Consider the following 13352-nt stretch of genomic DNA (forward strand, 5'->3'; position numbering starts at 1 on the left):
GTACCGTATGGACTCGATAATCTCTCCCAGGATAAGGATGGGGATATTTGGATAGCGGCATTGCCGAAACCGTTTGAGGTGTTGGGGGCGTTTGAGGATCCGATGAATAAAGTCGCGCCGGCGACGATTTTGCGCGCGAGGAGGAAGACGGCGGGTGAGGGTGGTAGGAAGGTTGAGTGGGAGGCTGAGAAGATGCTAGAGGATCGGGATGCGGAAGTGTTACCAGGTGCTACCACGGCGGTGCATGATGTGAAGACAGGACGTGTGTTCGTTAGTGGGGTTACGGCGCCGTTTGTTACGGTTTGTGAACCGAAGGTGAAGTGAGTGATGATGGAGACTATGCATGGTCGTAAAGTTACATAGATACAATCGTACCATTATGGACAACGACCTAGAAATCGAACTGCCCACGCAGTTGATTCAGATCCATATCCGGCCCAACCGTCGCAGACAAATCCCTCCGCCCCATCTGCGTAAAGACGCGTCGTAACGTATCATAAAGGTTCGTACTCTGGTTCTGATGCAGCGCAGCATCGACCGCAGCTTGCTCATCAATATCATTACCATGACCATCCTTGAGGATCTCAGCCGCCTTTGCTCTTCCTTCTTGTTCCTGCAATTTATGCATAGACAGCGCACCAAGCAAGTGACCCGCTGCCTCCTCAAGGACGCCCAGATTGATACACGAGACGCCCAAGTTGTAACGCGCGCGCACAAAGTTCGGTCGTAGTTCCAGTGCGCGTGAGTACGCTTCGATGGCTTCTTCTGATCGGGACGAGTTGGCTAGGGTAGCACCCAGCCGGTTCCAGAGGAGGTGCTCTTCACCTTCGCGTTTCATGGAGCCGTGTTGATGAGAATTGAGAGCGGCGGTGAAGCAATCTACAGCTTTGTCGTAATCTTCGCTGCCGTAGAAGAGGACTCCCAGACCGACCTGGACATCTACATCGACGTCACCGCCTTCGGGGTTCAGTTGTGCCGCTTCGAGGAAGTAGTTTGTGACCTTTTCGTGCAGCATGTGACGATCGGTGAAGCCCATTTCTTCCTCGTCTTCGATGCCGCGGGGCGTGACGCCGAGTTGGGGGTACTTTGAGGCTACCCAGCGTTCTAGTGTGCGGTATGCGAGGGTGTCATAGCCTTCGTTCGTGTAGGAGACCGCAAGACCCATCAGTGCTTCCAGATTACTTGGGTCGATCTTTAGGGCTTGTTCCAGCGCTCTTATCGCGGGCGATTCCTTCTCGTTTTGTGCTTGTGCTTGGCCTAATGCAACCCAAGCATCCGTAAAGTCCTGCTGCTTCTGTACAGCGGCCTCGAAGGCTAGTGCCGCCAGACTCAGGTTCCCACCTTCACGCATGATCTTCATGCCTTCTTCGAACGCATTCGGCACGTCTTTGAACAGATTGTTCTCCTCGAACATGTAGTTGCCCTGGTTGGGCGCGGTGCTGTAGTCGCCAAACTCATTCCTAAAGCTGTCAAAGTTGTGGTTCAGGCCATCGAAGTCTTTCCATTGATCGAACTCGTCGCCAAAGTGGCCCGCCATCTCATCGTCGGCCAGCATGTCCCTGTTCGCGTTAGTCTGTATTCAACGTATGCAAAGCTTTGTACTGTCTCCCGCCTGTCCACAGCGCAACAAGCCCGCAACACAATACACTTACTTATCCAACTGATTCAGCTGCCTCTCCACAGCCTCTTCAGCCTCTTGATCCAACTGATCCGCCTCCTGATCTGCAGTAGAAAGCTCCTCAAACTGCTTCTCCCAGTCCGTATCACTGAGCTCTTGCACCCTGCCCTTCCCTTTCCCCTCATACTGTTGCGGCATACCATTTTGCATCATAGAGCCCTGGTACCCCATCATTGGCCTCTGCATGCCGAACCCTCCAGAGTACATAGGCGGCCTGTACGCGGACTGCTGCTGGAAGCTCGGGCTCTGTGTCCGTGCCGTAGGCGTCATCTGGGACTGTCTAAACTGCGCAAATTCCTGAGGACTGAAACCTCCTGCCCTCTGCTGCTGCTGGAATTCCTCTGGTGCAAAGCGTGGACCTTGCTGCTGGAACTCGCCAGCCCAGTTCGCATTGCCTGCGCTACCGCCTCCATTTGCGCGCTCGAGGTGTTCGGCTTCGCGGCGCATTTGTTCCATGTGAAAGGCGTCGTTGGGGAGCATGTCACCCATGTGAGGGCCCTGTTGGGCAAAGTCCTGGAATGCGGCATCGTCGGGGACTTGCTGGCCGCTGCGGAAGCCGTTGAATTGTTGTGGCTGTCGGGATGTCAGGCGGTCTCGTTGGAGGGACGTGTCGGCTCCTGTTGTCTTCTGGAATTGTGCGAGAGGGTTGGAGCCGGTGCTGCATTCTGGCCCGCCGAGGAAGGACATTTTGGCTTGAGCAGATGTGTTGGTAGTGATGCTGTGGTTGATGTGGAAGAGTCAAGGTGGGGTTCGTGGTGGTGGGTGAGGAGAAGTGGATTTCTAGGACGCTCCCTGCAGTTCTGTACTGTACAAAGACAATCTTCGAGGAACGACCAGGCAAAGTAATGATGGCAAGGGAAAGAACAGGTTCCTTCTTCCTCTGACTGTAATGTTCACAAGCAAACTGCACCACCGAGAGAGAGAGCACCACTTCGCCGCTGGTTACGCATGAGTAGCTCGGTCCCTGCTGCAAGCAAGAGAGCCGATGCCGAGGTGAACCTTGACTTTGTGGCACTCGACGGGAGATCACGCGACGGCCAAGTCGGCAATGCTTCATGCGAAGATAATGACATGGAGTTGAGAAGGTCTGCCATGTTCATGCTCTGCCTCTATGCTATACTACACAACTTATACAACACTGAACGTCAACTCGACCTGTGGTGTACACCCTCATGACGCGACTTGCCACTTGGAGTATCCATTGAGCTGCTTCCTAAACGCCATCGCTCGGTGCGTGTGCTCCCACATCGGACCGCCTCTTTCCAGGCTATGCTGTACAATACTCTCTCATCGTCGTTGCCATATTACGCTCGCAAACTTTCAAGTCTGCTTACTCAGAGTTCTTATCTCTCTGCGCGGATTGGCTGAAATCGACGCGCAGCCGTCTGCCGTATACCTCCTTCTTCTCGAGGTACTGCTTGGCCTTCTCTGCGCTCTCGATGTCGATGAAGTCGGCATGGGCGAAGCCTCGTGGCTGGCCACTGCGGCGGTCGATAGCGACACGGACGTCGAGCACGTTTTTGATTTCTCTGAAGAGATCTAGTGCACAAATGTTAGCAACCCGTGCGGTTGTTAGCCTGCACCCGTTGATGATCTTACCGTTCAAATCACGATCACTCATCTGATAAGACATGTTGCCGATGAACAGCGTCTTCGACGGCGGTGCGGGGACACGGCTGTCGCTCCTGAGCCGTGCCTGGCGTGGCTGAGTGTTGTCGCGGCGGACGTGGAATTGGACAGCCATTCTCCTGCCGTGGAAGACCTGCTGATCCAACTCTGTCGCTCTGTCCGCATGCTCTTGTCTAGCGAACTCGACGTATCCGAACCCCTTGCTCAATCCTCTGTCGTCTTGAACGACGCGCGTGTTGACGACCTCTCCGAACTTGCTGAACTCGGCCTCCAACTGCGCTGAGGTCACTTCGAAAAAGAGGTTGCCGATATAGAGGATCTTGCTTGGGGTAGGTGCCTGTCCCTGACGTTGAACAGGGCCATCAGGTGGTGGGAATTGGTTGCGTGCGGTCTCTGCCACGCTTGAGGCGGCGTTCTGGACGGTCTGCGCAGCGCTGGATGCAGCGTCTTGCACCTTCTCAGTGATGGTGCTGGCAGACTCTTGTGCTTGAGAGCTGATCTCTTCGGCCTTCTCTTGTGTCTGTTCGGCGGCATCGCTGGCAGTCTCTTGTGCCTGTGAAACGGCCTCCTGAGCCTTGTCCTTTGCCTCTGCAGCTGCACCCTCCGCGGCCGACTCGGCGGAGCCTACAACATCAGGTGTCACGACACTCTCCTCGCGGATCTCCTGTTGCTCCTCAGGTGTTGGCTCGGTGGTGACAGTCTCGCCGCTCGTCGATGCCTCTGCTGGGCTTGCCTCCTGTCGCTTCTGGTCTTCCTCTGCGAGTACCCTCCATGACTGATGGAACGATCGGATCGATCCTGGCTTTTGCGCTTGCAATGCTGATATACGTGGCGCAGGCTTGAACGTCGAGAGTTGCCGAGTTGGCTGTGTGAAGACTGCTCGCGCAGCGGCGCGGCGAAGTGCGAACATCGTGGCTTTGGAGTATCTTACAGCAAGTGCAGCGTTTTGGCGGATTCTTAGCCGACTGATGGGGTGATGATGGAGAGAACGAAAGGGGTTGTTGGATGTTGTTCGGATGCCAGACACGCGAGCAAAGTTCACAACTTGAAAGTCCTGAGAAATTTCTTGGTCTGTGCTCATCAGAGATCGGCGCGCTCGTCAACGACTCCTGCTCCTTGCTTCCTCTCGCCACGCGGCAACAGCCATTGAAATGTTGTCATCACACAATTCGCGCTATAATGGGTTACGGTTCAAACTTTCGCAGTGAGGCGGATTATTAGAAGAATACATTGGAGACCGACTATCATACAACACGGTCAATCACGACGCGTCCTGGGTATCTACCACATCACCAACGCCAGCAAACAACGCACAATACATCATCGCAAGCCAAGTCGTCCGGCTATTCTGGAGACCTTGGACCTACTTGTCGAAGTCGTACCAAAAGTACCCGACGTGCTCACACTGGTGCGTGACAGCGTGCTATCCCGCCGCGATGTACCCAGCTTATAGTCGCGCATCCTTGGAGGGGGTCGATGTTCGTCCAGTCGAGCGCCCTTACGCAACAATATCCGCACGACATTCTCGCGTCGTGGCGTGGGCGGCTTGGTTGCTGCCAAATAGAGCGGAGATCGGGACACAGAGTCAGTGGCATTGACGTCTAGAGCATGTTCGTGCTCTAGTAGAGCATGGACTTGTTCCAGTCGTTCGAAGTCGGCGCAGTGGTGCAGGGCCGTCTGTCCTCGTTGGTCCACGGCGTCCTTGAGATCTGGTGCAAGCTCTAAAAGCAAATCGATCATCTCCCTGTTCGGTTTCTGGACTGCGTAGTGCAACACACTCCATTCGTCACCTCCTTTGGTCATCAGGCTGTCTTCCAGTGTGTCAGCGAGGATCTGTACCATCTTGGTATCGCCAGCGAGGACGGCCTTGATGATTGGAGTTTCGCCCTTCTTATCTCTAGGCTCGATCTCGGCATCGTGGTGTAGGAGACATCTGGTCATATCGTGAAAGCCTCCCATTGCGGCAAAATGCAGGGCCGTGAGACCACGCCTGTTAGCAGTGTGGACCGACGCCCCAACTTCTGGATCTAGCAGCTTATGCACGGTCGCCTCGTCTTTGCTCTCGACAGCATGCACCAAGAAAGTCTTCCCTTGTCTGTCGAAATGCTCGAGGTTCAAATCATCTGCATCCAGCGAGGTCTGTATCTGCTCGATATTGCCTGACTTGATCGCCTCGATCAAGGTGTCATGCTTGTCAGCGGCAGTGCACTCTCTTTGCACAGGAGCATGGGTAGTGGAGATCCGCCGAAGACTATCACTCGCCATGGACGATCCTTTGATCAGCAGCTTACGCATCTCGTTGGCTTCCACAGTCTTGTCTCTGGTCTCAAGGATGCGGACGAGGATGGTGATGCACGCGTTGTGCTGAGCTGCTTCATCGGGCGATTTATCTCGGCCCTTGAACACCTTCCACTGCTTGTTGAAAGCTTTTCTGGCATGTGACTCGGCTTTCTCGATGTCCTCGGTTGTGAGGCTGAGCCCGCCAGTCGATTCGCTGTAGTGTCGCTCGTAGTAGATGGACGCAAGGTGTTGATGCTGTCGTGCCTCGACGAGGCCGACAGAACCGGCAGCTTGACTGTTACCGGAAGCGTCCGAAGAAGATCTCTCGCGCAGCAGATGATGTACGGTCTTCACCGCTTCAGCCCACTTCTTTTGGTGCTGGTACAGTGATGCCATGTCTTCTTGCAGCTGAATGCGCTCCACGAAAAGCACACCATAGCGGCTTTCACGAGTTTCCGAGCTACTGATTGCGTGTTTTAGGTTGACCTCTGCTTGATTCAGGTTGCCGGCATCTCTGTCCTTGACAGAACGATCGATGTATGCAGAGATATGCCTGTCGAGGATCTCGAGGGGCCACACCTCCTCGTCATCTTCGTTATCTTCGTCGAGGATGGGGTCTGTCGCCTCTTCCTGATTGGAGCTGGCCGGATCTGAGGAGACTGAGAACGCATCCGAAGATGTTGTGATGACTGGAATGGAAGGTGTGATCCCATTCAACGGCAAACCATTCTGCTCGGCATCATCGCGTTTGATCCTCTCCGATCTGGCATCGGCAGTGTACTCAGAGGTGAAGTGCTCGTGAACTCCTTCAGCTCCACGCAGCGTATCTTCGAGACTCGCGATTGCATCATTGTTTGGCAGCGTGGATGCTGCAGCTGGCACCCGAGAAGGTGGTGGCTGCTGCGAGGCGACATTGTCTTGAGCAGCGAGGAGCTTGCTGAGCAATTTGTTGCCTTCTTCCAGCTGGGTACCAAGTTTTGAGATCGCTTCAAGCACTGTCTCGTGGTTGTCGTCCAGCGCTGATTTGCTTTTAGTCTGGTCGAATAGCTGCAGCACTGACAAGTCGGTGGACAAGGTCTGCACTCTGGCTTCCAGCTCTGTATTGATTCTGTTGATCGATGGCTGTCGAAAGGCAATCTTTACCCGCTCTATCAGGTCGCGGTCACGGCTAGCTGCAGCATCGAATCCGCCCAACTTGGTGCGCAGGTCTTTCAACGTCTTAGTGCAGGCAAGTACGCTTCGCTTGATCCTTTCCGCGACTTGGGCGTCGTCTCCGCTAGACACTGCATGGTCGTCTCTCGCCTTCAGAACAGCCTCGACACTTTTGAGCACACTTTCCAGCCGTTCGATACGATCACTGATCTCGGCCGCAATCTTGTCCGCATCTTTAACCTTCTTCAAAAACCGTCCAGCCTCATACGAGACTTTCAACAGATCGAACACGGCCGCAATCGTCTGTAGCTCCGCCATACTGACGGTAAGGTGTCCATGGAGAGTGATGATGATCGAAGCACTGCCAGAACGGAGAGGCTATGGTATGTACATAGCCGTGACGGAGCCAGAGCCATAGGAGTCATGTGTAATTGGGCCAAGTGGCCGCGGCTTGTCCTAATCCTTCAAGTTGTCGTCTATGACCTTTGACGAATACGCCTTGAGGCTGCTTCGCCACGATGGCGCACAGCTGATCTGTTGGAGCCCCACCTTCCCCGGCCAAGCACCAACCTCCACAGTTCCTTCCTTCACTTCCCCATGCACGCCATGCGTTCGCGTTCGCGTTCGCGTGCTTTGCCGCATATGGCAGGGAGCAGCAAGATTCCTTGTCCTCGTCGATCGTTCACCGGAACAAAGCCTACGCAATTGCACACCCCAGGCATCCCGACCGACATCAACGCCATTGTGCTGCTGCAATATCGGCGCACATGCAGGAAACCTGGGTTGAGGAGGCTCAGCGCTATGCGAAGGAGCCCGCGTGACTGGGAGAACGTCCTTCGAGATGAGGCGAGGTAGTCTTGTGTACCGCGAACCTCACAGAAGCACAAAGGATTGTTACCACAACTTCGCTGCGCCGACCTTGGCTGCGTTGGGGGCCAGCTGGAAGTGGAACATAACGTCTCTTCTGTACTCGATGCTTTCGATGCACAGATGCGAGACCTAGCAAGTCTACTCATGAAGCTCAAGGAAGATGGCGGCACCAAACGTCGACAATCAGCAGCAAGCTGTACCTGAGATCGAAGTCACACGCGTAAGAAGGCGTACTGCCACCCACGATGACAGCTCATCTTATGACGATGACTCAATGCTGGATGCACCCGAGGATGAGAATATCTTTGACGACAATGACCAATGCCTAGTCGACAACCCACTGATCAGACTACGACCAGATGAAGTCGAGCGTAAAGCCAAACGCTTCGTCCGGACGCATGGCTTGCACAATCAAGAGGAAACTTTCATCAAAGCTGGCAAGATCCTGCGAGACCCAGAAGCATGGGAAGCCGTGCCTAATCTGTCGCTCGATGAGAAAGAGGTTCTGTTCAATGAGACTCGCGGTGGCTTCTGGAAGCAGCCGAAAGAGTTACGAGTCACGATCATCACGCTCTGCGTTGCAGCTGTCGTGCAAGGCTGGAATCAGACGGCATCGAACGGCGCCAATCTCAACTGGCCAAAGCAGCTTGGTCTTTTGGCCTTTGATGGTTGCGACCCCATAGGTGAGATCTTGAATACTTTGCCACGTTGCGTTCACGTCCGCTTAGGATACCCGCTAACGAACATCAGGAAGAGATGCCTGGATCTTCGCTATAGTGAACGCTGTGCCCTACCTCTCCGCCAGTCTTATCGGGTGTTGGCTAAGTGATCCTTTCAATGAGTACTTCTTCGGCCGACGACCGGCCATAGCATTCTCTGGAGTATTGATCCTAGCTTCCATGATTGGGAGCGCCTGTTCGCAGACCTGGCGACAGTTGCTGGCTTGTCGTGCTATCCTGGGCATCGGTATGGGATGCAAAGCTTCGGTAGTCCCAGTCTTCGCGGCGGAGGTCAGTCCGGCCCATATACGAGGCTCTCTTGTGATGAACTGGCAGCTTTTCGACGCTCTGGGTATCTTTCTTGGCTTCACTGCCAATCTTATGGTCAGTCAGGTCGGCGACACTGCCTGGAGGTGGCAGACTGCCTCATCAGTGCTTCCCACCATCGTCCTCCTGACACTGATCTTCGTCTGCTCCGACTCACCTCGCTTTTTGATGAAGAGAGGTCCATCGCACTACCTCGAAGCCTATGCTACCTTACTGGCATTACGGGGCCACCCGGTCCTCGCTGCGAAGGAGCTGCTGTACGTTCACTGCCAGATGGAAGTCGAGAAGCGCTTCATCTCCGGCAAGATGTCAGATGCCGAGCTCGTTCATCGCGAAGAGCAGGTTGTCGAAGAGACAAAAGGTAACGCATCGCACTCGAAGCTGCGAGCAAGGTTCCAGCCTGCCAGATCTATCAATTACTGGCAGAAGCTTGGGCAGCTCTTCACCATCAAGAGAATTAGGCGTGCCATGCTGGCCGCCGTCGTTGTCATGGTCAGTCAGCAGCTCTGTGGAGTCAATGTGCTGGCACTCTACTCCAGCAACTTCTTTTGCGAGGAAGAGGCATCAGACAAGATCGGCGATCTAGCGGATCCATCCTACCTGCAACCACTATTCCTCAGCTGGGGCATCGGGCTGGTCAATTTCCTGTTCGCCTTTCCCGCCTACTACCTCATCGACAAACGCGGACGTCGCTGGCTGCTGCTCGTTGCACTCCCCTTCATGGCCCTCAGTATGCTCGGCGCCTCTCTCGCATTCTTGATCCCAGCTGGAAGTCCCGCCCATGCTCCCGTCATCGGGGTCTTGGTGTATATCTTCATGGTCTTCTACAGTCCCAGCATGGGACCTGTGCCCTTCACATTCTCAGCCGAGGTCTTCCCCATGGATCATCGCGTCGTTGGCATGTCCTTCGCCGTCTTCACGAATATGCTCGGGCTGGGCTTGTTGACCTTGTTCGTGCCGATCATCACGGTCAAGGTCAGTCATGCCGGACTGCTCGGTATCTTCGCAGGCCTGAATGTGGTGGCGTTTGTTCTGATATTCTTCTTCGTCCGCGAGACAGCTGGAGCAACACTCGGACGCACAGCAGGAAGCATGCATTTCATGTCGCTGGAAGAGCTGAATTATGTCTTTGGTGTGAGCACGAAGAAGCACGCCATCTATCAGTACAGGACGGTACTGCCGTGGATTTGGAGGTACTACGTGCGACGAGACAAAGGTTGTCCGGACTCGCCCGAGCAGCTGTATAGATGGGCGACGGCGAGGCAGCAGGGTCAACATGAGCAGCAGAATCGGGCAGACTAGTGGACGACCTATACCTCTGTGGGATTTTTTGCATGTTCTTAGACGTCACAGCGTCATGTATGACGACGGAATTCATATCCTGGCCGCAATGAACATGTCCTCGATGTGAGCCATGTCACGCCCACGCGCACAACTCAAAAGAGCGATCGCCCACAAGAAGCAAAAGAACAAACACCACTAATCCAACGATCTGGAGCTCATGCCCACTGACGGAGAACCATCTGCAAGGGAATATAAGCCTTCACATCCAGCTGCTGCGAATGCAAAAGATCACCCGACCTAGGTGAACTCGAGAAGCAAAAAGACAAGAACAACCATCACTACCTCAATGGAGTAGTTCGTAAGGTTCTGCGAATGGACACGATACCCATGTCCTATCGCTAAAGCCAGACTCCCGATGGAACCCTCTCGCCAATGAAGTTCAAGACTGGGGCTGTACCATTGAGCCAGTGATGATTGTCGAGTGGGTAAGATTAATGTAGCAGTATATCTTTTCACCCCAACGCGATGAAGCAAAGGTTTGGGCAAAGGGTCAGGTAAGTCATGCCAAAGAGCAAGACGCAAAAAGACCAAAAAAGAGAACAACCACCACTATCCCAATGGATCAGCAGAGGGATGAGCTGGCGGCGCGACACAACATCTGTGTCACGGGAGACATCTCGTACTACCGCCGAAGCACCGTTGGTACTTGTGTGATATCACAAGGGCGCCGTACCATAGAGCTAATGGTGGTTGTCGAAAGTCTCAGCTGAGTGGATGTGTTATGTACCTTAGCCTGCCCTTGTGAGGGTGGGTTGACATGTGAATTGCATTACGTGATTTCCAGTGTGGAAATGTTTCGCTCATGGCCTGTAAGTCTGATCGCGTCCATGTCCAGTATGTTACAGTTCCCGAAAAGCATCTAGCTCTCCTTGCTCATCATCTTCCTCAACAACCTTACCCTCACTTCGCCTCCCCGATCCCATTACTCTGCTGCTGCGCTCCCGCTTTGGCAGCCTTGCGTTCCTCCGCAACCGTGATGGATCTTCTCCTTGTCCTGTCTTGGTCTCCGAACACTTTGACTACCAGGTCTTTCTTGTTGATCTTGCCCATGGCATTCCGTGGAAGCTCTTCGACGACCGCCATGTCTTGGGGGATTTTGTAAGAAACGAGCTTCCCATGCAGCGCCCTCCTCATATCCAACGCACTCCACTGCCTCCCTCCCTTCCCAGCCGTCTTACCCTCTTCACTCAATACAACGATAGCGGCGGCTTTCTGGCCCCACGCTACGGAAGGCAGTCCGACAACCGCGCATTCCGTTATCTGGGGTAGGGAGAGAAGTTCACGCTCGATTTCGAGCGCTGAGACTTTTTCGCCGCCGGTTTTGATGATGTCTGCGGAGCTGCGGCCTTGGATGAAGTATGCGGGTCCCGTAGCCCAGGGGCCGCTTTTGCCTTTGCCGGATCCGGGGACGTTCTTACGGATGGCGATGTCGCCGGTTTTGAACCATCCGTCTTCTGTGAATTCCCTCTTCGTCGCTTCGTGGTTGCGCCAGTATTCTTTGAAGATTGTCGGACCGCGGAGGTGGATCTCGCCTTGGCGTTCTTTACCTTCTGACGTTGTGGCGTCTTCGGGGATAATCTCTTTGGTGTCGGGATCGACGAGGCGGGCTTCGACGAAGGGGAGAGGCCAGCCTACTGCACCGTCTATACGGTCTGAATCATCGAGACCGCAGGAGAGAGCCATACCGACCTCGGTCATGCCGTAGCGTTCTAGGAGGACGTTGCCTTGTGATAAGTCTGTCCAGGCTTTTTTGGTGGGTGTAGGGAGCGCTGCGGAGCCAGAAATGTTGAGACGGAGGTGCTTGCGTTGGATTGCTTCGCCTGCTGCATCCTTTAGGTCTGAAGGGAAGTCGGACCAGGATTGGAGCATGCGTGCCCAGATTGTGGGGACGACGGTGAAGAATGTGATGGGTATTCTGCTCGCGTCGGGGGGGTGGCCGTTTTGTTGGTGGGTCGAGAGGAAGGGTGCCGCGAGGCGTTTCCAGACGTTGTCGACGTTGAAGGGGAACATGAACTCGAGTGTGCTGCCTGAAAGGAGAGGCGCGAGGAGAGCGTTGACGGTGCCGTGGATGTGGTGTAGAGGTAGCACGTGGAGGAGGCGGTCTTGGGTTGAGTAGTCCCATGCTTTGTTCAAGCTCTGGCATTGGGCGATCAAGACTTGTTGTGGTAGGCGGACACCTTTTGGTCGTGCTGTTGTGCCAGATGTGTAGAGCATCATGCCACCTTCTGCTAGGTGTGACTCTCCGACGAATTCGATGTCTTTCTCTGGTTGAGCTCCCTGCTCGATCTTGTTGAGTGCTACTAGCTTCGTATGCTGCTCGATATCCTCCTTGAGCACTTCCGCTGCCAGCGTTGCGTACTTGGCGGAATGTAGCAATGCCAATGCGGCACTCTGATTGACATTGTATCGTAGCTCGGAAGCTGGAAAGCAGGGTGCCAGAGGTACAGCTATGGCGTTCGATGCAAGACATGCGAGTAGGGTCACTACATGACCATTGATCAGCGATCATGTATGCCTGAAAGAGTATGATGGTGTGTATTGCGCACCTACATAGTCATAGCTATTCTCAATCAAGAACGCTATCCGCTCTCCAACGATATTCTGCTCCGACTTGCCCGTCTCTTTCAACAGTCTATCCTTCGCAGCAGCCACATCATGTAGCAAGCTTCCATACTTGAACGATCGTCCAGATAACGAGTGTACTACAGCCGTACTCTCGACGTCATGCTTCTGTATCGCCTCAAACAAGGCCGATCGCTGAAGAGCTGCCATTGCTATTCTACTAGTGGAGAAAAGCGATGTCTGTTGTATCGATGCTGCACGCGAGCAGTTGCTGGGAAGTCGTCTGGTTGGTCGCCGAAGTGTCGAGCGTGCTGCAGATCGGACAGCGTAATACAGGAAAGCGTTCAGGGAGGGACTGGCGCTCCGTATGATCATGGTGCGCCGAGGACGGAGAGGGAGTGGACATTTGGGGAGGAGATGCAGACCTTGGGCCACTAGGTTCTATTCTAGAAGTTTGCCGATACATCATACATGTATGCTCATGAGGCAGGGATCTCAGGGCTGGCTCGGCCTTCGGCGGGCTCTGGCCGAAGAGGGAAGTATGTTTTGGTGGGAGATGGGAAGGCCATTTCGTGGCGATGGAGTGAATGAAGGGTGGTGTCAGATATACTTGGTGCTCGAGAAGATGGTATGCTCTCATGTCTCAGCTAGGTGCGAGGTGTACGAGGTAGCAGAGCTGTCGTTCAGCAGCCAATCGTGCATGAAGCAGTGATTCTGTAAGACGGCCGTGCCGAATGATGATGGCAGTGAGCCTCGTCGCAGGACGACGAACACCTCATATCCATCTGGCA

The 13352-nt window shown here is 54.3% G+C and overlaps 5 protein-coding genes across 5 annotated transcripts; 1 reads left to right on the forward strand and 4 right to left on the reverse strand.

Annotated features, from left to right (window-relative positions):
• Window positions 1-391: 391 nt before the first annotated feature.
• On the reverse strand, window positions 392-2365 carry CLAFUR5_02003 (Peroxisomal targeting signal receptor; the record flags this gene model as incomplete). The annotated part of the gene is made up of 2 exons (XM_047901151.1): window positions 392-1559; window positions 1653-2365. The coding sequence occupies 2 exons, from the start codon at window positions 2363-2365 to the stop codon at window positions 392-394; spliced, it is 1881 nt and encodes a 626-aa protein (XP_047756946.1).
• A 643-nt stretch (window positions 2366-3008) lies between these two features.
• Window positions 3009-4217, reverse strand: CLAFUR5_02004 (Nuclear localization sequence-binding protein; the record flags this gene model as incomplete). The annotated part of the gene is made up of 2 exons (XM_047901152.1): window positions 3009-3217; window positions 3278-4217. 2 exons carry the CDS (start codon window positions 4215-4217, stop codon window positions 3009-3011), a joined length of 1149 nt encoding a protein of 382 aa, XP_047756947.1.
• A 410-nt stretch (window positions 4218-4627) lies between these two features.
• Window positions 4628-7057, reverse strand: CLAFUR5_02005 (Putative ankyrin repeat protein; the record flags this gene model as incomplete). The annotated part of the gene is made up of 1 exon (XM_047901153.1): window positions 4628-7057. One exon carries the CDS (start codon window positions 7055-7057, stop codon window positions 4628-4630), a length of 2430 nt encoding a protein of 809 aa, XP_047756948.1.
• A 712-nt stretch (window positions 7058-7769) lies between these two features.
• Window positions 7770-9957, forward strand: CLAFUR5_02006 (Putative metabolite transport protein; the record flags this gene model as incomplete). Its single annotated transcript, XM_047901154.1, has 2 exons — window positions 7770-8292; window positions 8360-9957. The coding sequence occupies 2 exons, from the start codon at window positions 7770-7772 to the stop codon at window positions 9955-9957; spliced, it is 2121 nt and encodes a 706-aa protein (XP_047756949.1).
• A 942-nt stretch (window positions 9958-10899) lies between these two features.
• Window positions 10900-12936, reverse strand: CLAFUR5_02007 (Malonate--CoA ligase ACSF3, mitochondrial; the record flags this gene model as incomplete). Its single annotated transcript, XM_047901155.1, has 2 exons — window positions 10900-12482; window positions 12546-12936. 2 exons carry the CDS (start codon window positions 12934-12936, stop codon window positions 10900-10902), a joined length of 1974 nt encoding a protein of 657 aa, XP_047756950.1.
• Window positions 12937-13352: the final 416 nt, after the last annotated feature.

This window comes from Fulvia fulva, chromosome 1 (genome assembly GCF_020509005.1).
Source record: "Fulvia fulva chromosome 1, complete sequence".
Lineage (NCBI taxonomy): Eukaryota > Fungi > Ascomycota > Dothideomycetes > Mycosphaerellales > Mycosphaerellaceae > Fulvia > Fulvia fulva.